Genomic DNA, 22,362 nt, shown 5'->3' on the forward strand with positions numbered 1-22,362 from the left:
GCAAAGTAATGCACATGTGACTACTACAAAGGTTTATGTGAGTATCAAGTGTCAACTTGACTCGACAAAATGCAACATAAATGCCACACTCCACCGATAGAGACTTACAACATTTAACACCACTAACTTTTGTTCACAATACGGACAAGCTCATGCCACCCTCTTTCCGACCAAACTCAAAACTAATTCAACACCAAGCTACTCAAGGAGCAATAACAAGGTTCCTCAGAAAAGAATTGAGCATTGCAACCCAAGTCTTCCAATAACAAGTCTAGATAAAATGGTTTAATGCTTCACCACTATCCATCCCATGACTCACCACTTGTAAAACCACTATAACCAACATGCATCAAGGTAGGGTCTCTTGATTGCATGATGTGAACACGGGCAATGAGTCACACTTTGTTGCAAATCATCTCTCCAAGAAGAAAACATGATTTACGTGTTTGATCCTTCGTCCCTGACGACTCTCTTTTCAGTCTCGTCTTTGACTAAACCTCAAGCTTACTTTCGCACTGCCTTCAGTCCAATCCAAGAAAAGTTTATGAGAGAGCACAACAACAATTACTTGAATCAATAGGCTTATCCCTACAGTCTTGATTGATCCACTCTTAATCATACCTAGGAAGGATTCACTAGTGCCATGCTAAACAGCTATGGACCAACCTATTTACCACTTATAGCAAACTTAGGGAAGGTTTATTTTCACCCACGGTACATGGAACAACTCATAGAACCACCGATAGGCTAATATTAATCCGGCCAACTCAAAGTGTAACCTTGAGTTGCTAATGTGCTTCACTCACGAGCCCAAGCGAAAACTCATACAAATGGAACAACTCAATCCATCCTATGAGCCCAAGAGCAAGCTCACATCATAAGGTATAACAAGGTAACTAAATCCATACCCAAGGAACAATTGCGAAGCCTTTGCACCCAAACATGTACCCACTAGGATCATCATTTTCATCTCTGCATATGCAATGAGACTAATTGCCGAATCTCATTAGATAGTATTCGTTGAGACTCATCCTCTGATACCAAATGTAACACACATGGTTTTTCCCCTTTATCCTATAGTGATTTACTATAGGATAACACTATGAAGCGGAACCTAAACCCTCCATGTGCCACGTGACAAATGCCACATGTCACATGCCACGTGTCCAAAGGATAGTGGTGTGGAACCCAAAGTTCAGGGCCTTGGGCCACTGAACAAAGGAACGGTGCTAAACTCCCAAGCATGGAGCCAAGGAGTGACAAAACCAGACCACAGAGCAACTCCCAAACATACAGCCCAAGGAGCGAAGGGACAGGAGCCCGGAGCGACTTGGAACAGTCCTAGAGCAACTAGCATCCCTTTTCCAAGATTAGCACGCAAAACAGAGCCAAACAGAGTTTAGCGCTATTTCAGCATACTGGTGGCCTAATGCAAAGACATGGGTACTCCACCAGCTAGCATGGAATGGAACTTGGGCTTAGACCTAAGTCAAACGCAGAACAAGGACAAGCATGCAAGCAGGAGCTAGACTATGCCTTAGGTTGGTCAACCATGCCCGACCTACCTACTATTCCTACTATACATTTGGAACCCCCCACAGGCCCCCCCCCCCCTTGAGGAACACACGCTTTGGGCTTTCACCCCAAGCCTCCCTTAGTATCAGGAGTTAGTCTCTGGGACAAGCTCAAAACTTACTAAATATGGAACGGCACTAGATTGCGAATATAGACACAAGACGAACACCATTGTGTTCAAGCCAATCTCTACATTCCGTAGATATGCCAAATGAGCAAATCTAGACACTTTCCATAAATAGCATTCGGGATTAAAATGAGACTAACACAAAGGGCATGATAGCGAGGGTGTTTGGCAGACACGATAAATTATCATTTTGCAAATATTGAGGGACCAATCTCAATATCACGGGGGTTCTTGATACTAACAAGTGCAAGCCAATGATAGGAGTTTCTCAAACCAGGCCGAGTGTGCTCAGCAAAAAACACATAGGGTTCCTACCTTATGTTTATCCGATTTAAGTGCATGGTCATTAACTAGTTTCTCAACTAACTCAAGTGGGAATTAATAACGGGCCCAACAATACCGACCTCCTGCCGTCGTGGCAGTAAGGAAAGAATATCCGAAAGGACTAACCGACAAGTAACTTTCGATACCCGAAGTCACATTTGCGACACTTGATCTGAAAGACACTCTCAACCAATTCAAGGAAACCAAGAGTTACCTCATGTTGCATTTGTGGAAGCTCAAGGCTTCCTCTTCAAAGCCATGTAAGGCTGATTAGCCGCTCCATCATCTTCCTCCTCCATTCTTGAAAAACCTCCGCAAGTGAGAATTGGATTTGAGTAGGAGTAGATAAACACACTGGCTGTGTCATTGTTATGATAGATCAGCCTAGAAACAGACTTTCTCACTCTTGGAAGTCGGTGTATAATCTCTCGAATGCTTCCAAAAGTAAAACACACACCTCCAAGAGCTCATTTTTGAAGCAGAATGCCTACCATCTCCATGCAGCATTGAATTTTGCCAGCTGGGACTGTTTTTTGGAACATGTCTGCCTGGTGTTCCATGGGGAGATGGGAAGTACACTGTCATAAAGACCTGGATAAGTTACTTGAAGGTGAAAAAAGCATAAGCTGAAAGAAAGATCTTACCTCAATTGCCTGTGTGTGTGAGGTGAGTACCAGATGATTGGAATAGCTTTGAGATTTGAGCATCATGGTTTCATTGCTAGTATTTCTCCTACAGAAGGAAAAACCAGAAAAAAAAAAAGAAGAAAACTGTTCAAGTTTAGAGCATAAGAAAGTGAATGGGATTCTCAGGAGCAAAGACACCATAAAGTGTCGCAAAAATCAAATCAGGAAAAGAACAAAAACAGCAAGAAAGGATGCCAAGAGTTGAAGCATTCGAGAAGAAGAAAAGAAAGTAAAATGGAAGACATTAAAAGAAAGCACTGACAAATTGATTAGATCTTGCCTCATTAAACAAGCACACTTTTGTGTCAATGACACCGCCATCTCCCACAAGAACAGCACATGGGACGCAACTCCAAGGACAGCCAAGACTACAATAGTGGTAACAAGAGTGAGGACAACATTGAAAACTCAATAGTGTTCACCATCAACACTGAGGATGCTAGAGCTCAAGCTCACGCTAGAGCCACACCTCACGAGCCACATGAAGGATTCAAGCTCCATCACCTCAGCATTTCTGCTGCTGGTGTTATAGAAGGAAGCGATTGAGAAAAGGCTGTCATCGCAGTGGAGAAAGCTATACCTTCCACCACTGCCAAACTTATAACATTGTACAATATGTTAAAATATGGAAAAATACCATTTAAATTCTGTCAAAGTGATGTTCATGTCTTCTTTCCCAAGGTTTAGGCAGCTTCTAGGTTGAGATAATTTCCTCCAATTGGGAATAGGTATCATGCTTCCATTTTGTGGAAGAAAAAAAATCTCACCAAAAGTTTTTCATTTGTTATCTAGCGGGAAAAGAAAAACAAATGCAAACTAAACAATCACAACACAATGATTAGTATGGTGCATTGCATCAGTTTTACCACTATATTTACCCTTGCTAACTGTGCAGCTTTTGTTAGGCATCTTCTTCTTGAATGCTTCAACTCTTGGTGTCTTTTCTTCCTGTTTTTGTTCCTTTCCTGATTTGATTTTTGCGATACTTTGTGGTGTCTTTGCTCCTAAGAATCCCATTGAAGTTTTTTCACTTTCTTATGCTTTGAACTTAACAGTTTTCTTTTCTTTTCTAGTTTTTCCTTTTGCAGGAGAAATTCTGGCAATGAAACATGATGTTCAAATCTCAAAGCTATTCCAATCATTTGGTACTCACCTCACACACACAGGCAGTTAAGGCAAGATCTTTCTTTCACGCTTTCTTCCTGCTGAAACTTTCAACTTATCCAAGTCTCTGTAACATAAAACTCTTTTGGCCAATATATTTGTCTTTTGGCTCAGATTCAAAGTTTTTTGAAAACTTCACCTTGCCAACCCGCCAGCTTTTTGCTGGGCAATTTCTAGTAAATACAATAAGGGTTGTGGTGATAGTTTATTGGCATTCTTCTTGAATTTGAGCTGGTGGTCTAGAAATAGTACTCTACCACATAACCGGTTCGATTGCAATGTTTCAGATATTTTGATCATTGCTGCTGCGTTTTACTGTCCCCCTCCTCTTCTTCATCTTTCTTTGCAGCCTGATCCTGGAGAGCCTCAATCACCTTCTCTAGAGCCCCTCTCGAGTTCCCCCTGTTCTGGATCAACACCTCTGCGATATCAGCAGGAGTGATCTCAACCTTGGCGATCAGCTCCTCGATCTCTCCAAATTCCTTCTCAAACTCGCCCTTCTGCGAGATCTCAAGGTGAGTCCACGCCAGCACCTTGAACGCCTCAAATCCACAGTAGCCCATCAAAATGTGAAGGTCCATCCTGCCCGACCGCAGCAGTGCGGGATCCAGATCTTCCTTGTGATTTGTCGTAAAGATGATGATCCTCTCGCTCCCGCTACAAGACCACAGCCCATCGATGAAATTCAGTAGCCCTGAGAGTGTGACCCTGCTGCTCTCTTCCTCTTTCATACCTTTCTTCCCTGGCAACGCTCCATCTTTCTCCTTGGGCTCTTCACTGGTTTCTTCCTCTGGCGCTGGCTTTCCCCTCTTCTTGAGCTCCAGCGAGCAGTCAATGTCCTCGATCACGATAATCGCCTTGTTGGAAATCCCCATGAGCAGCTTCCTCAAGTCGGCATTGCTCTTCACCTCCGTTAGCTCCATATCATAGACATCGTACTGCGTGTAGTTCGCTATGGCAGCGATGAGTGACGACTTCCCAGTCCCCGGCGGCCCGTACAAGAGATACCCGCGCTTCCAAGCTCTGCCAACTCTCTCAAAGAAATCCTTACCAGCCATGAAGGAATCCAGGTCCTGGACGATCTTGTTCTTGAGCTCGGGATCCAGCGCCAGGCTCGAGAACGTCGAGGCATGCTTGAAAGGCACCGATCTCCACGGCTTCTTCCTGTAACCCCAGTCGTCCGAGTTTGCTATGTTGGTGTAGAGCTGCCGGTCTTGGTTCTGGCGCTTCAAGCTCTCTCCGAGCTTGATCACTTCCCTCATGTACTCGGGCAAGAGTGTATACTTGTGCCTCCTGTGAACTTGGACAACGTACTCTCGCTGTGTTCCTCCACTTCGATCAAAATAGCTGAAACCTCCACGGTTGGAGGGTTCGGTGACGTTGAAGACCCAGGAGAATGTGATGCCTTTGAACTTGTCCTCCACTCGCTCGCCCCTGGTGAGGTTGCAATTCGGCTTGCTGGCGTTCTTCACTCGCGTGAACTGGATCCTGTTTGCCGAGCTCTTGGTGTTGGTGTCGGTGAGGTGAGCAACGTAGAGGTCGACCAGGTCGTAGATCTCGTTGGTGTTGTTGCGGACGTACTCTGGGATTGAGAGCTCTGTCTCCCACCATAGCCAAGTTACAAACCTCTTGAGCTTGAGCTCCAGAAGGAACCAGACGTGGGGCGGAACTATCTGGTTGAGGATCATGATGAAGCCCATGAGCGAACCGAGATGGGAGAAATACCCCCCTGCCATTGCCATCTTGCTCGTTTGCTGCTGCTGTTGCGAGAATGGGAGAACACTGACCTTGCTGCGTCACTCTTATTTTCGTGTAGATGAAGCCACAACGAAGCCAGCTCCCGCGTATTTTCTTGTAGAGAAATCTTCGTCAATCTATGCTCACGACGCGGTCAAAGGACTGTCTTTAACAATGGAATAAACGTCTACATGTCACCTGTTCCGTCCAAGATGCTGAGGCTGCACACGAAATGAACAGCCTGAGTGATGGTCGCAGGGAAGTTCCAATCTCTCGAGTCCCTCACCATTTCAATAAAATATATGGGCTTATATCATGAATATTATTTTTGTGTTGAAAATATTTCTAATAATTGTTTCAATTATAGTATAAATAATACTATGATTATAATAAATATAGAATCTAAGTTTAACTAAACACAGGTCACATTGTTTGGACAATTTACGATCGTTCACCACAGGATGGGTTGTATATTTGAATTCCACACGAGTTTCTCGTTTCATGTATTTGTATAATTTATTGGTGGTAGATTTCAACCACACGAGTTTCTCGTGGCCAGCGTTCGATTTTAGTCGGAAGGACTGACCCATTGGAGCCCATGGAGAGGGTTGTGGTGTTAGGGTTTAGTGCCTCCAAGCTCTGGGGTCCTCGATCGTCTCTCCTACGCCATGGCGCTGTGGTACTCCGGAGCCGCCGCACTTGCCCGCGCATTGGACGATGGCAATCCGCTGCGATTCCAGGCAAGTTCACGATTATCCGCAATGCATCGGTCACAAGCGTCAGAGAAGCGGCAAATCTGCAAGAAGCGTCGCCGGAGGCGGCATTCGTGCTGCTAGATGTTGAAGGAATGATGTGTGGCGGCTGTGTTGCGCGCGTCCGGGGCCAGCTGATGCAGGATTATCGAGTGGAGTCCGCGGCCGTGAATTTGCTCACGGAGACGGCAGCGGTGAAATTGCGGCCGGGTTGTGGGAAGGAGGTTGGATCAGAGCTGGCGGATCTTCTGACGGGTTCTGGATTTCCTGCGAGCCTGAGGTCCGGGAAGGGGCAAGATGATAATGCAGGCAGAAAAATCGAAGAACTCTCGAAGAAGAGGAAGGAAAGCTTGAGGAAGAGTACACAGAAGGTGGCATTTGCTTGGACATTGGTGGCTCTTTGCTGCGGAACTCATGCCACTCATCTTCTCCACTTCTATCCATTTATCCACGATTTTATGCACAGTACGTTGTTTTTCCTTCTCTTTCTCACGTTGCAATGACTGAAGTTGTGTTTTTGTGGTAGGCCCTGTGATGGAAGTCGCTCATGATCCAGTGTTTAAATGTGTTGTGGCATTGACAACCTTGCTGGGACCAGCCCGAGGTAATCTTTGCTCCCCATTTTTAGTATTTACATTGTTTTCGGATGCTGCTTATCAGATTTGGTCGTGGATGGTGGCAAAGCCTTTCTGAAAAGGGCCCCAAACATGAATACCTTGGTAGGATTTGGTGCATGGGCTGCATTCTCAATAAGCGCGGTACAAGAAACAAAATATGCGGTTATTAGTACTAATTTATCGTGATACATTGCAGATGTCTCTAACAATTCCCGAGCTGAACTGGGGTGCACCTTTCTTCGATGAACCGGTGAGCTTATAGATCAGTCCGTAAACGAAGTTAAATTCTGGTACTCAGGTAATGCTACTTGGGTTCGTTTTGCTGGGACGTTCTTTGGAGGAACGTGCACGCATTCAGGCATCCAGCGATATGCAGAGACTCCTGGTAAGAATTCTGGGTGTCGACCTCTTATTCAAGTCATAATATTTTTCGTTTGTGTAGTCTTTGATCCCCGCGAAATCAAGACTACAAGTTTCTGAACAGGCCAATGACGAGAATTTGACAGTGGACGTTGCGACCGAACAAGTTCGTGCAGGAGATCGAGTGCTTGTATTACCAGGAGAAGTGATTCCTATTGATGTATGTTTCTGTGGTCACTGTTTTTGCCACTGACTTATTCTCCTCGTTGAGCGCATGCAGGGAACAGTTGTGATCGGAAGGAGTTCCGTCGACGAATCCACAGTTACGGGCGAACCTATGCTAATGACTAAAACAGTCGGAGACACCGTCTCGGCTGGAACAGTAAATTGGGTAAACCAAAATTTGCTACTGGTTTTTATGTTTTTTCAAACAGTTTTATAGGATGGACCAATACAAGTAACTGCTACATGCACTGGGGCTTCGTCCTCCATTTCTAGCATAATAAAAATGGTGGAAGAAGCACAAGGTCGAGAAGCTCCTGTTCAAAGACTTGCCGATACTATTGCCGGACCTTTTGCGTTTGCGATTATGGCTTTGTCTGCATCAACCTTTTCCTTCTGGTATGATATCATAAACGCCATTATTTGATCCAATTTTGTTATATGCTTACAGGTATTTTCTGGGAACGCATATTTTTCCGGATGTATTACTGAATGATGCTGCCGGTCCCGAGGGAAATTCCTTGCTTTTAAGTCTGAAACTTGCAATAGATGTTTTGGTAAGCATTTGCGTTATACGAGGAAGTAACCAAGGATTGATAAATATGCAGGTTGTAGCATGTCCTTGTGCTCTTGGTTTGGCTACTCCAACAGCTGTGCTTGTGGGAACATCTCTAGGTACTTAAGCCGTAGCTTCTTTACTTCGTGGCCTTATCACACAATACAGGAGCAAAGCAAGGACTCTTGCTGCGTGGTGGAGACGTTTTGGAACGTCTGCAATCTGTAAATGCCGTCGTTTTTGATAAGGTGCACTTTCGTTGGAAGAAATATATCACTGTTTTTTTTCAGCGCAGACGGGAACTCTTACGCAGGGCCATCCCAATGTATCAACAGTGACGTCTGGAAGCAATGATTTTGACAAAGATCGAATACTTCAACTGGCTGCTACTGTGGAACAACACTCAGTTCATCCGATTGCATCAGCTATAGTTGAGCAAGCAAACACACAAAAGCTGGAGATGCTAGTGTCGGAAGGACAGCTGACGGAGCCCGGCTATGGAGCACTAGCAAGAATCGATGGAAAGGTCGTGGCCGTTGGTCAGCCTCGCTGGGTGCAAGAATGCTGCCTTAAGCTCGACAGCATGGAAAGCACCGACGAGGTTGAGAGGAAGCTGGGAAATCTCCTGGCCGACAGACAGAGCATGGAGCAGTCTTCGACCACGGTTTACGTTGGGGTCGAAGGAGTTGGAATCGTTGGAGCGATAGCTCTCAGCGATACTCTCCGTGCCGATGCGAAAGTCACAGTTTCCAGGTACTCCGATAATGTTTTACGTGATCTCTTTAATCTGACTTGAAGCGTCTGACAGGTTACGAGACATGAAAATTCGAACTTTGATTCTCTCCGGCGACAGGAAAGAGGCAGTGGCAAGTATAGGAAGGACTCTTGGCATCGAAGGCGATTCTTTGTTTGCGCAGCTCCGACCTTCAGATAAGTCCAAGTTCATTGCGAAGCTACGAGATGGAGGCTCCATAGTCGCGATGGTACGTTACAAGAGAATTATTTCGTTTTCTTTTTCGCTAACGCAAAACAAACACAGATCGGAGATGGCGTTAATGATGCGCCTGCTCTAGCCAGCGCGGACGTTGGCATCGCCTTGAAACTCCAGAACAAGATCGACGCCGCCTCGGATGCAGCCTCTGTCATATTGCTCGGCAATCGCTTGTCGCAAGTAAGTATTCTTCAGTGTGAAGACTCCACTCCTGACTTGGTGATCTATCAAGGTCCTGGACGCTTTAAGCTTGAGCAAGGCGACCATGAGCAAAGTGTACCAAAATCTAGGATGTGCTCTTGCGTATAATCTTATCGCAGTGCCTGTCGCCGCTGGAGTCTTGCTTCCCGGATATGACTTTGCACTATCGCCGTCAGCAGCAGGTTTGTTGGCATTGAGATTTCCTTTGTGGCTGAGACGAACGATGCTGTTCTTCGCAGGTGGTATGATGGCACTGAGCTCGATCTTCGTGGTCTCGAACTCCTTGCTACTGCGGCTTCATCGCCCTCCTAAACATTGACTGTAGTAGTACCCGAGCGGATCACCACTGTACGTATGTGTATCTATAACTTCCTATATCTTGTGGATCTCTCCATTCCACTCGGGCGGATCCAACTTCACAGGGGCAGTGTTAGTGTCGCGAAGAAGTTCTTCAAATCTATTGCCACCACCACCAGCAGTGCTTCTAAACACTGCCTGGAGGAACGCGACTATGGCGCCGGCGGTGAAGATCCTCATGGGCTTCCGGGCCTTTCCATTCTTCCCGACGAGAGAGGTCAGCCCACCTTTCAATCCCGAGGTGGCGTCGTCGAGGAAATCGAAATGCCCGTGCTCCGGAGCCGAGAGGAGGAACGCTGGCGCGCAGCAGTCTCGAAAGAATGCCTGGGGGCCGACTCCTCGCGGCGCGCAAGCCGGGAAGAGGAAATTCTTCTTCTCGCCACCATAGCCCGCGGCGATGATCAATACGGGGCAATTCGGCTGGAGCGAATCCTTGCGGTATCTCAGCACTGGCGGATTCGTCTGGCTCGCGCTGGAAGTCCCATCGACCGGATCGAGCGCGATGAGAGCGGAGACGCGGCTCGGCAGTGAGCGCTTGGAGAATCCCAGGGCGAGAGAGAAGGCGACTTTACCCCCGCGGCTGTGGCCAGCGATGGCGAGCTTCGTTGCGTCGGCTCTCACTCCATCCGCCGGTAGAAATCTGTGAAGATTTCCCGGAATCCAGCTGATAATTGCCGCCGCGTCTTCTATCTCTGGACTGGCATCGGGCCCGGCAAAGCGATACATCTGATGAGAGAAGATTTTCGCGATAAGATTTCCAGAGCGATCGATCGTGTACCTGTGGCGCGACGACGATGAATCCGTGGGACGCAATGTGACGCATCAGCTGGCGGTAGAAGAGATTGCTGAGGCAGAAGCCATGGAAGAGGATCAGGACTGGAAAGCCGTCGGCTGGCGCCGGATTGGAAGGCGCTGCTACCAGCAATGGCTTCGGCGGCGGGCATTCTTCTCCTTTCTCCCCGATCGTCACGCTAAGAACCCTAGAGACGCCATCTTCGAACACATCCATTGTCTCTCTCTCCCTCTATCCCACTCTCCTCTCTCTCCTATATGGCGCTTTTGCCACGTTTCTATGACACGTAGATGTCCAGTCACGCACACGTGTAGGTGTGACAGGTGGCAGTCCGAGAAGAAAGCGCGTGAAATAGTTAAGGGCATTGGCGCGGAGTTGCTTCTCGCTACCGATTCTAGGGCAGGAACAGTAGAATTGAAGTGGTCTCTAGCTGGAATGCGGGCGAGATAGGCGCTGTCGATCGGCCAAAGATGGGATGCTTCCAGGTCCACCAGAGCGATGGCGAGAGGCGCAAGCGGAAGCGCCGGCGGATCCTCTGGTGGTCGTTTAGCTTCGTGTTTTCGAGGAATTCTGGCAGGTCGTCTTCGTCTGGCGGCTCCAGCGACTCCTCCGGGGAGCTCAACTGCCAAAGGCTCCAGGAACTAAGGCAGTTCACGCTGGCGGAGCTCAAGAGCGCCACCAGGAATTTCTCCGCTGCCGAGAAGCTGGGAGAAGGCGGGTTTGGATGTGTGTTTAGGGGCCATATCAAGTCCAAGAAGACGGACGAGAGGATCGACGTTGCTGTGAAGCAGCTCAACGTAAAGGGTCAACAGGTATGTCGTAGTTCCCTCTTTGTTTTGTTTGTGTTTCAGAAGATCTCTCTAAGTTTGCAAGAGGTTTTCGTTTTCACAGGGCCAGAAGGAATGGCTCAACGAAGTCACGTACTTGAGAATGGTTGATCATCCAAACTTGGTGAAGCTCCTTGGATATTGTCTCGAGCACGATGATAGAGGACCGCAGTGTCTTCTCGTGTACGAGCTCATGCCGAACAAGAGCCTGGATGACCATATATTCCAGAGCCGAAGACCCGTGATTCCATGGGGCCAGAGGCTACAAATTGCTCTAGGGACAGCGAGAGGCTTGGCCTACTTGCATGAAGAGATGAAACCGCCTGTAAGCTATGCTCCGAGTTTCATTGCATCCCCTCTTATTCGTGGCCGTTTCAGATTATTTACAGGGATCTAAAGTCCGCCAACATTCTTTTGGACAACGAGTTTAGACCGAAGCTTTCGGATTTCGGATTAGCTCGAGATGGGCCTGCAATGGGAAATACGCACGTTACGACCGCGGTATGCTGAAACGGTTCAAAGTTTTTCCAATTTAAAGCCCGTTTTTCGCAGGTGGTGGGGACTGCGGGCTATGCTGCTCCGGAGTATGTTCAGACCGGGCATATCAATGCCAAGAGTGATGTTTGGACTTTTGGGATGGTCCTTCTTGAGCTCTTGACAGGGCGAAGAGCCCTTGACATGAACAGACCCCGCAGCGAGAGAAGCCTGGCCGACTGGGTGAAACCATACTCCAGCGACAGCAAAAAGTTTCGAAAGATAATTGATCCTCGTCTCAAGACCAACTTTTCCTCGAGCGAAGCGAGGACTTTGCTGTGGGTCGCTCAGAAGTGCATCGCGAAAAATCCCAAGTTAAGGCCGAAAATGAGTGAGGTCGTCAAACAACTTGAGGGAATATTGGTAGTAACAGCGCCAGTCGAGAAGCCGGCTGAGGTTCCCGAAGGAGCGAAGAGCAGAAACCAGTCTATCGCATCAATGGCAGACATCATTGAGACGGATGCAAGTCGAACGGACCTTTCAGGGGAGTATAATTTGGCCGAGGTGGCAAGAATCTCTTCGGTTGGCACTAGCAAATCTATGGAAAGTGGTAGCGGATCAGGAGCACTTGATGGCTCGTCCAAAGAGGTTAGTGGAGTTCAGGAAGGCACAGAAATTTGTTCCAAGGAGAAAACGCAGAACGAAAATGCGGTATCTTTGGGTCGGGCTGATGGTGATTCGGCTACAGGATTTGATACTACTAACGCTGAAGTTCGCAGTCCGCCTAATCAGCCCGCAGTGGATCATGTTGCTGTCGTGGACGAGAGTGACACGAAAGAAAATCAGGAACCGGACAAAGAACGACGTGATCCAGAAACGGACATCTCAAGCGTTGAAGCTGCAAGCTCTGGAAAAGATGTAGCAGTGGATGACGTTAAAGTGGACGGCAGTGAGAAACACGAGGCTTTCAGATCGGTCGAAACGACGGTAGGCGAAGACGCTGATGTCGCCGTGGCGCCAAGATTGAAACTTGATAGCACCGAGGCTACCAGCGACGAGGATGTAACAGAATCCAACCAAGAAGATCGTCCGGTGGAGGAAACCGAGCACCATGTTCCAGAACACAATACTACAGATGCTAGCAAAAGCCGCCAGGAAGCACCTGAAGATAACCATGCTCCAGAACACAATACTGCAGAAGCTGAGGATAGTAAAAGCTGCCATGAGGAAGCAACAGAAGATAACCATGCTCCAGAACACAATACTGCAGAAGCTGAGGATAGTAGAGGCCGCCATGAGGAAGCAACAGAAGATAACCATGCTCCAGAACACAATACTACAGAAGCTGAGGATAGTAAAAGCCGCCATGAGGAAGCAACTGAAGATCGGCATGCCGAGGTGGATAAAAGTGACGACGATCTAAGTTCAACTCGGATTGCCGAAAACAATCCGATAGACGAGGCTTTAGGCGAGGTGCCCTCGCTACAGGTACGGCGTATATATTGAGCTGTCGAAAGCTTTTTACAAGCTGTCATTGGCAGGAGTCCCAACAGCGACAGAGCTGAGTTCTTCCAGCATCGCCAGTAAATTTCTATCAGCGTCCTCGACGGCCTTGGCAGTGGCAGCCTTCAGCTGCTCCACTTTCGTCCTTATCTCCTCTGCTCGACGTGACTTCCCGTCCATGACGAGCTTAATCACTCGTGCAATCTCCTCCCGGGGTACCGAGTCAGTGTTCTTCACCGGAAGCTCGGCACCAATCTTCCACTCGTCAACCATGAGCCTGCAGTTGGTGTTCTGCTCCCCGGCCCAAGGCCACCCCAGCATCGGGACTCCGCCCGAGATGCTCTCCAGCATCGAGTTCCAGCCGCAGTGAGTCAGGAATCCGCCGGTGGAAGGGTGCTTGAGAACTTGAAGCTGCGGTGCCCAGGATATCACTCGTCCGCGATCGCCAACACTCCGGCAAAAGGCGGTGAAAGACTCGTCGTCCAGGCCGCCTATGACGAGCTGGGGCCTCACCACCCAGAGGAAAGGAACGTCGCGGCAACTGTCGAGAGCTCCCGCGAGCTCCCAGAACTGCGCCTGGGTGAGAACCGCGATGCTGCCGAAGGAGATGTAGAGGACCGAGCTCTTGGGCTTGGTGCTCAGCCAAGAGAGGCAGTCGGCGTCCTCGGCCCGGAGCGCGGTATCGGTGTTACTCTCACTAGTTCTGGTTTTAGCGTCTCCGGAGGAAGAGAGAGGACCGACTGGCAAAAACTTCTCACCGAGTTGTGCTCTCATGAAATCGAAGGGTTGCCTTTCCAGCGGGTAGAACGAGTTTACGAGCACCCAGGCCGCTTTACGTATGCTCGGGCTCCTCGTTTGCGCGCGTTCGATCCAGAGCTCGTCTGTGTGCTTCTGAAGATACGCTGGAAGGTCGCTCTTGAGAATCGGAGGGAGGCCGCCAATGTAATCGATCAAGCAGTCCGACTGATCTAGAGCGCGGAAAAAGAAAAGAGAGAGCTTTCTCAAGAGAGCAAGCGAGCTTGCATACCTTGTGCAAAAACGTGCTTTCTCGCGGAAAGCTCCGGGATATGGAACTCGATGCTGGCCCAGGAAGCGTTGCCCGACAAAAACGCGACGCGGGGGACGCCGAGCTCGTCCGCGACGTGCTGCGTCGCCGGGAGGAAGTAGTCGGAGAGAATGCAGCGCACGGGGGTGGCTTGGATGGCCGCCAGCGACTTGAGAAGGCGGGGGAGGAGCTTCTCGAGGGTGTCCGCGAAGAGGCCGTTGTTGGCCGCGCAGTAGGCGTCGTAGCCGCTGGGGATGTTCCAGGGGAAGGGGACGGAGGCGAGGCGGATGTGGAGGCCGTGGTCGGGGGCGGACCAGCGCAGCGCCATCTGCTCGTGGATGCTGTCGACGTTGACGAAGGTGATGGCAACTTGGCGGGGGCGGCAAGCGGCGATCCTCTTGCAGAGGTGCATCAGCGCGGAGATGTGGCTCTGCGCTGGGAATGGCACCGCCAGGATGTGGAGGAGCTGCTCGCCTTCCATTGAGATCGCCGCGGCGAGAGAGAGAGAGTTCTAGAACACGAGAGAGCAAACGAACGTTTTGGACTCCACACTCCACGCAAAGTATTTTCTTCTTTTGATGAATGTGGTGATAGGCACGGAAAGGAAAAAATGACGCGAGAGTTTGTCGTCTTTGTCTCGAAATCGAGGACACATATAGATCTCTTACCGACACGGATTTGCTGTGAACAGAAAGAGATCAAATCAGGTTAGCGCAATGGAGGAATCACCCTTAAACCTCAGGAGCCCTAAACCCGCGACTGCCAAGTGGCGGAATCCAGGCGCTCGTATTATTAGGGCTTTGGCTTTTTCGTTCTTTTCTCCTACGTGAGTGAGGGGTCAATTTGGAGCGGAATCTTGCGATCGATCGCGCGCGCTAGGGTTTTCTGGGCACGGATTTCGCGATGAATGGGCCAGCTGCCGATGGATTGAGCGAGCGGGGGAGGCGGACCATCCCGGCGCCGACGAATCCCATGGTTACTCCTCTCTTGACTGATATGTATCAGCTGACAATGGCCTATGCCTATTGGAAAGCGGGCAAGCACCTCGATGTGGCAGTGTAAGTGTTCTCCTCCAAATTTTCCTCTTTCCCTTTGGAGTAACATGACATAATAGGCCAGGTTTGATTTGTTCCACCGCAAGACTCCCTTTGGCGGTGAATTCACCGTGTTTGCGGGCCTCGACGAGTGCATTCGATTCGTCTCGTCGTTTAAGTTCCAGGACTACCACATTGATTATCTTCGCAGCGTCATGCCTTCCAACGCTGAGGTATGCCTTGTTCTTTATGGAAACAAATAGCACAAACCAGAAATTCAGGAGGAGTTTTTCGAGTGTTTGAAGAAGCTGGACTGCTCCGACGTAGTAATTCACGCGATACCCGAAGGCTCGGTCGTGTTTCCTCGAGTCCCGCTTATGAGAATCGAAGGTCCGTTGTGGGTAAGTCAATGTCGCCAGCTTTTTCTCTTTCTTCTCTGAGAAATAAGAGAGGTTTTTCCATGACCAGGTGGCTCAAATGCTAGAGACAACATTTCTCACTCTCGTGAACTATGCTTCGTTAGTGGCGACCAATGCTGCAAGGCATAGATTAGTGTCTGGAAGCTCAAAGATGCTCCTTGAATTTGGTCTGCGGCGTGCTCAAGTAAGGAAAGCCGTCAGTTTCATATGAACAAGTGGCTCAAAAACTCGCAGGGGCCGGACGGAGGCATAAGCGCTTCAAAATACTGTTATCTGGGTGGTTTTGATGCGACAAGGTTCACTCTTTTTGGTTTTCCTTTTGTAACTCTTACAAGTGGACGGTGTCTTGCAGCAATCTCGAGGCTGGGCGACTTTTTAACATACCAGTTCGTGGAACTCATTCGCATGCTTTCGTGAGCTCTTATATGGTCAGTGAGTTTTACTGTTGTGTAGAAACCCCTTCACTGATTTGTTTTGTGCAGAGTTTGGACGAGATTGTAGGCAGGAGCCTCGTCTTTGCAGATAAAAAGAAAGTATGCGAGGATTTTGTTGGCATGGTACAACACTCGCTCAGCAAACTACAGGTACATGTATTGGCTTTTGTGGTTGGTGGTGATGTGGTTGTCTGTAGGGGATTGAAGCTCTTAGAGCAGTTTTTTCGGAAACAAATCAGAGCGAGCTTGCAGCATTCTCATCATATGCACTGGCATTTCCCACGGAGTTTTTGGCCCTCGTAGATACGTATGATGTAAGTGGAGCCTACCTTTGTTCTCGTTATCTTTACATCGCAAGTGTAGGTGATGAGAAGTGGTATTCCAAACTTCTGTGCGGTGGCAGTGGCTCTTCATAATCTTGGGTACTGTCTCTTGTTATCGTGTCTGTTCTTTTTCTTGATTCTCTTTTCTTTTCTTTTTCTTTTTGTAATTTTTAAAGCTATAAGCCGCGTGGTATCCGCTTAGATTCTGGTGACTTGTCGTACTTCTCTATCCAGGCAAGAAAGTTTTTTTGCACTGTTGAGAACGAACTTGGTGTCCCAAGCTTCGGGAAGATGACAATTATTGCAAGCAATGACATAAACGAAGACACTTTGGACGCTTTAAATAAGCAGGTTTGCCACTTCCCTCGTCATTTTCTCTCCTTTGAACTGAAACTGTACGCAGGGACATGAAATCGATGCGTTTGGCATTGGAACTCATTTAGTAACATGTTACATGCAACCAGCGTTGGGGTGTGTCTACAAGCTTGTTGAAGTGAATTCCCATCCTCGCATCAAGATCTCTGAAGACGTAAGCAAGGTAACAATACCATGCAAGAAGCAGTGCTACAGGATTTATGGCAAAGAAGGCTACGCTCTGGTGGACTTGATGACCGGCGAAAGCGAAGCGCCTCCCAAGGTATTATAGCTCTGTTTTTCTTACTGTTTGGTTTCTCACAGAGCTCTGTAGATGGGTGAGCGTATACTCTGCCGGCATCCCTTCAATGAGTCGAAGAGGGCTTATGTAAATCCACAACGAGTAGAATCGTTGTATAAGTGCTATTGGGCCGGAAATTCAGGTAACTCGTTCGCAGTAGACTCGATATGTTTAAGTCCGTGTTTCCTTTCCAGGACTAACACAGGAGCCATTACCATCGTTGGAAGAGTCAAGGCAGCGGTGCCAAAAGCAGCTGGCTGCAATGCGTCCTGACCACATGCGTGGTCTCAATCCCACGCCTTATAAGGTACTTCTTTGCCTTCTATACTTGTAGCACTGCTAAACTCTATGATTTATTGTTTAGGTGAGTGTGAGTGGAAAGCTGTATGATTTTATTCATTTTCTTTGGTTGAATGAGGCCCCTGTGGGGGAGTTACTGTAGAGGAAAATATCATTATTCAGTCTAACTTGAAATAATTTGTAGTCCAATTACAATGTAGTGTAAGATTATGTATATTACATGAGCACCGGAGGCTTGATTGAGGCCACAATCCATCCTCTATTGTCTCACAACAATAGAGACAATTTCATATTGTCTCACTCTCACTTTTAACATCTTGGTTTGCTTAGAGAATATACTTAGATTATCTAAGTATACTCTAGCATATTCTTTAATCTAACGGTTGTGATCTTTTTGCTATTAACCATTGTTTATGTTTAAATTCTTTGTGTATATTTGAATCATGTTATAATCTAGCAAGTCAAGAGTGTTAGCATTAAACATGGAATAAAATGCAAAACCAATGGCACCATAATTAAATTTTTCTTTAGCAATGATATAGGAAGATATGTTAAACTTTCAAAAAATAACATTTGGTTCATATAAAAACATTTTAACTTTTGTTTTGGTACTTTATATGTTACTTAATACTTTCCCTTACTTCATTGCAAACTTATAATTTATAAAGTAGTTAGTGTGTTTGAGATTATATTTTATATAGGCTTAAACTGTTTTTCATTCTTTAGAAGTGTGTATAAAGATTTTATTTTGCAAGTGAGAATCTAAAATAATGAAAAAAAAGCCTATTTCTGGAATTTTAAATCTAAATTTAAAAACTTGCTCAACCATATGATACAACTATAGATCGTAGTATGTGGTAACAGACTGAGCAATAAAAGATAAACTCAAATCTATATCAATCAATATAGAAAGAATAAAAAAAAAACCTCATGTTATAAAAATAAACTTGAAAAGTAAATATTAGATGAACTAGTGTCAAATGAACCCCTTAATAGTACTCCTAAACAAAAGATGGAATGGTCAATGATTTATTCAAACAAGGACCTTTCATTATTTGTGTGATTCTTCATTTCCTAGAAGAATCTTTGTGTCAATTGCAATAACAACAATAAGTCATTGTTAACGCAAAAACTACCACCTAGGAAACGAAGGATGCCAATCTAGAAATATCAAAAACACTGATATATGTGGCTAACTTCATCACATGCCCAACACCAAATATTATAGCCACAACCATGTCCTCATCTTAGCCTTTAAACACAGGTAGTAGCAATTCTATTGAAATATGTCTATCTCCCACTAATAGTGGAGTTGAAGTACATGTAATAACAAGTGAAATAGGTGATGTTTCATAACATTGTAAGTTGAAGAATGTTTTCAAGGGTGGCAAAAAAAAGTGCATGCATTAGCCCCACAAAATCTTGATGATGTGTTTTCCATAACATTCTTAAATTGGTATAAATGAATTTATAGTATAATTTTTCTTTGTCAATTTATTAGTTTACCTTGTTTATTTGAAACCTTTGCCTTGCCCTTAGTTAAATTCCCTTGCTAAGGTTTTCGCCTATTGTATCAGCTATTACTTCATCTTACTTAGATTTAATCTTGGATTCAATTACTCACTGCACAAAGTGTTAACCCTCTATTTACGGATTCTAAACTCTCTCTCAATCCCCTCCCCCCCAGTTAAACTAAATTTAAAGTTTGGCTACACTTCTTGCAGTCATAAGTAGCTAAATATATCAAACTTTTAGGTTCTTAACATACCTTGATATAACAAAACTTGATTATAAAACCTTTTAAATCCTAAGCCTTGGATGCATCTTATACTTCAAAACTCTAGGGGAAAACATTATAGCTTAATGGCTCGATATGGGTACTTCTACTTTCCCACCTTTATCCCAAAGGGAAAGCCTAAACTTTTAGGAATGAGCAAGGATTAATAAGTTATATGGTACTTAAATGAAACACCACTCCACTTAAGTTATAAGCATCATAATTAATTTCCCTTCCAAAAGTAAAAGTTATTTTTTAACACTTCTTTGAGAGGCATTTTTGGCACCCCTAGAATCCATATTCACTCACACCCAAGAACACTAAATCTTAGTCCTAACCTTAATTCAAATTGAAAGTATGATTAGAGTTCAAGACTAGGTCTTTAACCTCCCTATCATTATTACATTTTTGGAACCTTTTATCGTCTTCCACATGTACCTCTTGAACTTTATATTATCTTCCACATGTACCTCTTGAACTTTGTACCTTTGGAACCTTTTGTGGTCTTCCACATGAACCTCTTGTCATGTAATTAATGCCACCATCAATTAAGTTTAATTGTTTAACAACAACTACATAGCATCGAGCAAATACACTAATTACTACTTCAAAGTCAAAGGATGAGGAGGATGTTACTCCACCATGACAATGAATGAAAAAAAGAAAAAAATTGAAAAGACACAAGAAAATAGAGATCTACACAATATAAAAACTACATTCAAATTAAAACACAAGTTCAAGCAATTTTCAAGGACAATCAAAGCTGCCCCTTACATTCACCAATGTGAGTGCATGAAATATAAAAATGGAATATAAAATATGTATATTCAATTTTATATTCCATTTTATATGCAAAACCATAATTTATATGCAAAAGTGAGTGGTCCAAATTGAAATCAATCCAATAGCTATTAAAATCCTACTACATTAATATTAATATACACACACTTGGACCTCATAGTGTTAATTATTGAGCTTTATAAACTATTTTAAAAAAAACTAATTTGTATTAATTTCTTATTAGCTGTATATGCTCGCTACAATTTAAAATGTAAATTCAAAATTTATCTTCCCTCAGCTTCCTCTATAGTCATGCTAGTGTGCTCCCTTTGGAGGGCTCTATTAAGTGATAGTTATAAGAAGTGGTTTTGCTATTAAAATAGCCTCTTTAACAAAAGAAACTTTTAAATTTATCATATATCTTTATGAAAAGTTCATTTTTCTCACTTGAAATTGTGAACCAAACCAAGGCTATTGAAACAAATATTTGCTATTAAAAAGGATGGCATTAAAAAATCTAAAGAAGTATTCACATTTAAGTGTTTTTACTTCTTAGTGGTACCATAACTACTTTTATTAATATATGTTTGTTGTTGCTGCTAAGGCCTAGTTACAATACTTGGAAAGGGTGGCTGTTTAGAGGTGGGATTCTTTAATACTCCACTTACAGTGTGAGTGAGGCCTTTTAGTTTAAGGCCAATGTCTAGCTCAATAAGCATGTCATGTGGCTTAACACAACCCATCCTAAGATTTACTCAATGCTTGCATCCATCAACAGTTGGTACACCTCCTAACCAATGCCAGGGTCCATGTGCTTAATGTGCTAAGTGCCTAGTAAACAGCTTCTCATTAGCATAGAATTTCTTGTGTGACACCTAAATCTATAGTTAAGCAAACCTTTAAATCAGAATAAAAAGGACAAAGGTTCGTTTGGTAAACTATTTTTTAGATTTGATTTTAATTTTTATTTTAACAATATTTGATATTGTAAGATATTATACTTATAAAAGTTCATAATCTGTTTATACTAGTTTCAAAAATGAAGTTTAATATTTACACGAGTGCATTTTTTCTTTTCTATTTTATTATTAGAATTGTTTCTCACAACATTTCTGGAACCCTAACATTTGGTGATTCATTACTAGATGTTGGTATAAATAATTACTTAAATGCTACACCAACAAGCCATTGTAATAATCCTCCCTATGGTAGGATTTTTGATACTGGAAAGCCCAGTGGAAGATTTAGTGATGGAGAACTAATAAGTGACATAATTGGTAATCAAATCTAACTTTCTTTCTATTATTGATAGTCTATTTTTGTGAAGCAAAAATGTTGGGATTGCCATTTCCATTACCTTATTTAGATCCAACAGCTAATGGGGACAATTTGAAATTTGGCATAAGTTTTGCATCAGGAGGATCTGGACTATTAAATTCTACATCAGAGTTACAAAATGTTGCAAAAGTTAATCTTCAAATATCTTGGTTTAGAGAATATAAGGATAAGCTTAAAATAGTTTTGGGCACTGAACAAAAAGCAACCCAATTTCTTAATGATGCTCTTTATTTTATTGGAGAGGGATCAAATGATTATGCTTTCAAGTCATTAAATCTAGCAGAAAGTTTAACAAGCATAGAAGAGTTTAGAAATAAACTTATATCTAATTATAAAACTTATATAGAGGTAAGCATATAAATTTTACATTTAGATTCTAAAAGGTTCCTCTCAGGATATTTATTCAATTGGTGGGCGAAAGTTTGTAATCTATGGTTTAACACCCATTGGTTGTTCTCCTGGATTGATTACTGTTCATAATCCTTTAACAAGGAATTGTGTTGATTTCTTAAACAATCAAGCACAAGAATTTAATGCATATTTAGTCCAGCTATTGAACAATATCACCAAGGAACTACCTGGATCCCAATTCATATACCTTGATAAGTATGCTATTTTCATGGATATTATTCAAAATAAATTCAAATATGGTAAGATGTTACTTATTTAGATCTAAGTCTTTTATCTTTCTTCAGGATTTCAAGTAATAAACCGAGGTTGCTGTGGAACTGGACTTATAGAATTTGGCCAGCTTTGCAACCCACTTGTTGGTGCATGTGACGATGGTTCATTATATGTCTATTTTGATGCAGCCCATGGAAGCCTTGCAACATATAATATAACTGCAACAAAACTTAGAGCTCAGCTTGAATCTGAATTTGGAGTTATGTTTTAACTCAACGCTGTAAGTTTTTATTTTTAAGTATGCTGGTTGGATTCCTAGCATCTCCGTTTTTTTTTGTTTCTTTTTTCTTTTTTTATTGTGACTAAA

General features: G+C 44.7%; 7 protein-coding genes across 8 annotated transcripts; 4 read left to right on the forward strand and 3 right to left on the reverse strand.

Moving 5' to 3' along the window:
• Positions 1 to 3,946: 3,946 nt before the first annotated feature.
• On the reverse strand, positions 3,947 to 5,651 carry LOC112344231 (AAA-ATPase At4g30250-like). The gene has a single exon (XM_024668637.1). It carries the CDS (start codon positions 5,616 to 5,618, stop codon positions 4,173 to 4,175), a length of 1,446 nt encoding a protein of 481 aa, XP_024524405.1. The 5' UTR covers positions 5,619 to 5,651; the 3' UTR covers positions 3,947 to 4,172.
• A 520-nt stretch (positions 5,652 to 6,171) lies between these two features.
• Positions 6,172 to 9,711, forward strand: LOC9643540 (copper-transporting ATPase PAA2, chloroplastic). The gene is made up of 16 exons (XM_002963284.2): positions 6,172 to 6,830; positions 6,892 to 6,969; positions 7,026 to 7,123; positions 7,179 to 7,232; positions 7,281 to 7,367; positions 7,425 to 7,562; positions 7,623 to 7,733; positions 7,785 to 7,963; positions 8,016 to 8,121; positions 8,173 to 8,239; positions 8,289 to 8,368; positions 8,416 to 8,873; positions 8,929 to 9,103; positions 9,160 to 9,291; positions 9,344 to 9,494; positions 9,552 to 9,711. Exons 1-16 carry the CDS (start codon positions 6,212 to 6,214, stop codon positions 9,629 to 9,631), a joined length of 2,613 nt encoding a protein of 870 aa, XP_002963330.2. The 5' UTR covers positions 6,172 to 6,211; the 3' UTR covers positions 9,632 to 9,711.
• LOC9643541 (chlorophyllase-2, chloroplastic) lies at positions 9,662 to 10,753 on the reverse strand. The gene is made up of 2 exons (XM_002963697.2): positions 10,448 to 10,753; positions 9,662 to 10,395 (listed from the first exon to the last, which is right to left on the reverse strand). The coding sequence occupies exons 1-2, from the start codon at positions 10,676 to 10,678 to the stop codon at positions 9,685 to 9,687; spliced, it is 942 nt and encodes a 313-aa protein (XP_002963743.2). The 5' UTR covers positions 10,679 to 10,753; the 3' UTR covers positions 9,662 to 9,684.
• A 95-nt stretch (positions 10,754 to 10,848) lies between these two features.
• LOC9655273 (serine/threonine-protein kinase PCRK1) lies at positions 10,849 to 14,070 on the forward strand. The gene is made up of 5 exons (XM_002963285.2): positions 10,849 to 11,274; positions 11,354 to 11,614; positions 11,668 to 11,790; positions 11,842 to 13,251; positions 13,305 to 14,070. Exons 1-5 carry the CDS (start codon positions 10,933 to 10,935, stop codon positions 13,326 to 13,328), a joined length of 2,160 nt encoding a protein of 719 aa, XP_002963331.2. The 5' UTR covers positions 10,849 to 10,932; the 3' UTR covers positions 13,329 to 14,070.
• LOC9643542 (7-deoxyloganetin glucosyltransferase) lies at positions 13,247 to 14,864 on the reverse strand. Its single transcript, XM_002963698.2, has 2 exons — positions 14,294 to 14,864; positions 13,247 to 14,234 (listed from the first exon to the last, which is right to left on the reverse strand). The coding sequence occupies exons 1-2, from the start codon at positions 14,790 to 14,792 to the stop codon at positions 13,285 to 13,287; spliced, it is 1,449 nt and encodes a 482-aa protein (XP_002963744.2). The 5' UTR covers positions 14,793 to 14,864; the 3' UTR covers positions 13,247 to 13,284.
• Positions 14,865 to 15,074: 210 nt separating this feature from the next.
• LOC9655274 (nicotinate phosphoribosyltransferase 2) lies at positions 15,075 to 17,668 on the forward strand. 2 transcript variants are annotated; one of them, XM_002963286.2, is made up of 14 exons: positions 15,075 to 15,369; positions 15,431 to 15,578; positions 15,627 to 15,746; positions 15,814 to 15,948; positions 15,999 to 16,060; positions 16,117 to 16,192; positions 16,247 to 16,348; positions 16,396 to 16,512; positions 16,562 to 16,620; positions 16,698 to 16,872; positions 16,925 to 17,158; positions 17,210 to 17,318; positions 17,371 to 17,483; positions 17,541 to 17,668. In XM_002963286.2, exons 1-14 carry the CDS (start codon positions 15,215 to 15,217, stop codon positions 17,616 to 17,618), a joined length of 1,683 nt encoding a protein of 560 aa, XP_002963332.1. In that variant the 5' UTR covers positions 15,075 to 15,214; the 3' UTR covers positions 17,619 to 17,668. The 2 variants fall into 2 exon arrangements, with proteins under 2 accessions (XP_002963332.1, XP_024524343.1); XM_024668575.1 differs by having other exon boundaries at positions 15,257 to 15,369; positions 15,426 to 15,578.
• A 1,681-nt stretch (positions 17,669 to 19,349) lies between these two features.
• LOC9643543 (GDSL esterase/lipase At5g42170) lies at positions 19,350 to 22,300 on the forward strand. The gene is made up of 5 exons (XM_002963287.2): positions 19,350 to 19,353; positions 21,179 to 21,310; positions 21,361 to 21,719; positions 21,766 to 22,021; positions 22,067 to 22,300. The coding sequence occupies exons 1-5, from the start codon at positions 19,350 to 19,352 to the stop codon at positions 22,264 to 22,266; spliced, it is 951 nt and encodes a 316-aa protein (XP_002963333.2). The 3' UTR covers positions 22,267 to 22,300.
• The last annotated feature ends 62 nt before the right edge of the window (positions 22,301 to 22,362 follow it).

This window comes from Selaginella moellendorffii, unplaced genomic scaffold (assembly GCF_000143415.4).
Source record: "Selaginella moellendorffii unplaced genomic scaffold, v1.0 SELMOscaffold_3, whole genome shotgun sequence".
In the NCBI taxonomy this organism is placed as follows: domain Eukaryota; kingdom Viridiplantae; phylum Streptophyta; class Lycopodiopsida; order Selaginellales; family Selaginellaceae; genus Selaginella; species Selaginella moellendorffii.

Coding starts and splice junctions, on each gene's coding strand:
- LOC9643543 (XM_002963287.2), top strand. Junction 21,311..21,360: donor ACTAATAAGTGACATAATTG/GTAATCAAATCT, acceptor ATTTTTGTGAAG/CAAAAATGTTGGGATTGCCA. Junction 22,022..22,066: donor TCAAAATAAATTCAAATATG/GTAAGATGTTAC, acceptor ATCTTTCTTCAG/GATTTCAAGTAATAAACCGA.
- LOC112344231 (XM_024668637.1), bottom strand. CDS start 5,618: ATGGCAATGGCAGGGGGGTATTTCTCCCATCTCGGTTCGCTCATGGGC.
- LOC9655274 (XM_002963286.2), top strand. CDS start 15,215: ATGAATGGGCCAGCTGCCGATGGATTGAGCGAGCGGGGGAGGCGGACC. Junction 16,193..16,246: donor CTTTCGTGAGCTCTTATATG/GTCAGTGAGTTT, acceptor TGTTTTGTGCAG/AGTTTGGACGAGATTGTAGG. Junction 16,513..16,561: donor CCCTCGTAGATACGTATGAT/GTAAGTGGAGCC, acceptor TCGCAAGTGTAG/GTGATGAGAAGTGGTATTCC.
- LOC9655273 (XM_002963285.2), top strand. CDS start 10,933: ATGGGATGCTTCCAGGTCCACCAGAGCGATGGCGAGAGGCGCAAGCGG. Junction 11,275..11,353: donor TCAACGTAAAGGGTCAACAG/GTATGTCGTAGT, acceptor TCGTTTTCACAG/GGCCAGAAGGAATGGCTCAA. Junction 11,615..11,667: donor ATGAAGAGATGAAACCGCCT/GTAAGCTATGCT, acceptor TGGCCGTTTCAG/ATTATTTACAGGGATCTAAA.
- LOC9643541 (XM_002963697.2), bottom strand. CDS start 10,678: ATGGATGTGTTCGAAGATGGCGTCTCTAGGGTTCTTAGCGTGACGATC. Junction 10,396..10,447: donor TCATCGTCGTCGCGCCACAG/GTACACGATCGA, acceptor TTCTCTCATCAG/ATGTATCGCTTTGCCGGGCC.
- LOC9643542 (XM_002963698.2), bottom strand. CDS start 14,792: ATGGAAGGCGAGCAGCTCCTCCACATCCTGGCGGTGCCATTCCCAGCG. Junction 14,235..14,293: donor AAAGCACGTTTTTGCACAAG/GTATGCAAGCTC, acceptor TCCGCGCTCTAG/ATCAGTCGGACTGCTTGATC.
- LOC9643540 (XM_002963284.2), top strand. CDS start 6,212: ATGGAGAGGGTTGTGGTGTTAGGGTTTAGTGCCTCCAAGCTCTGGGGT. Junction 6,831..6,891: donor TATCCACGATTTTATGCACA/GTACGTTGTTTT, acceptor TTTTTGTGGTAG/GCCCTGTGATGGAAGTCGCT. Junction 7,964..8,015: donor GCATCAACCTTTTCCTTCTG/GTATGATATCAT, acceptor ATATGCTTACAG/GTATTTTCTGGGAACGCATA.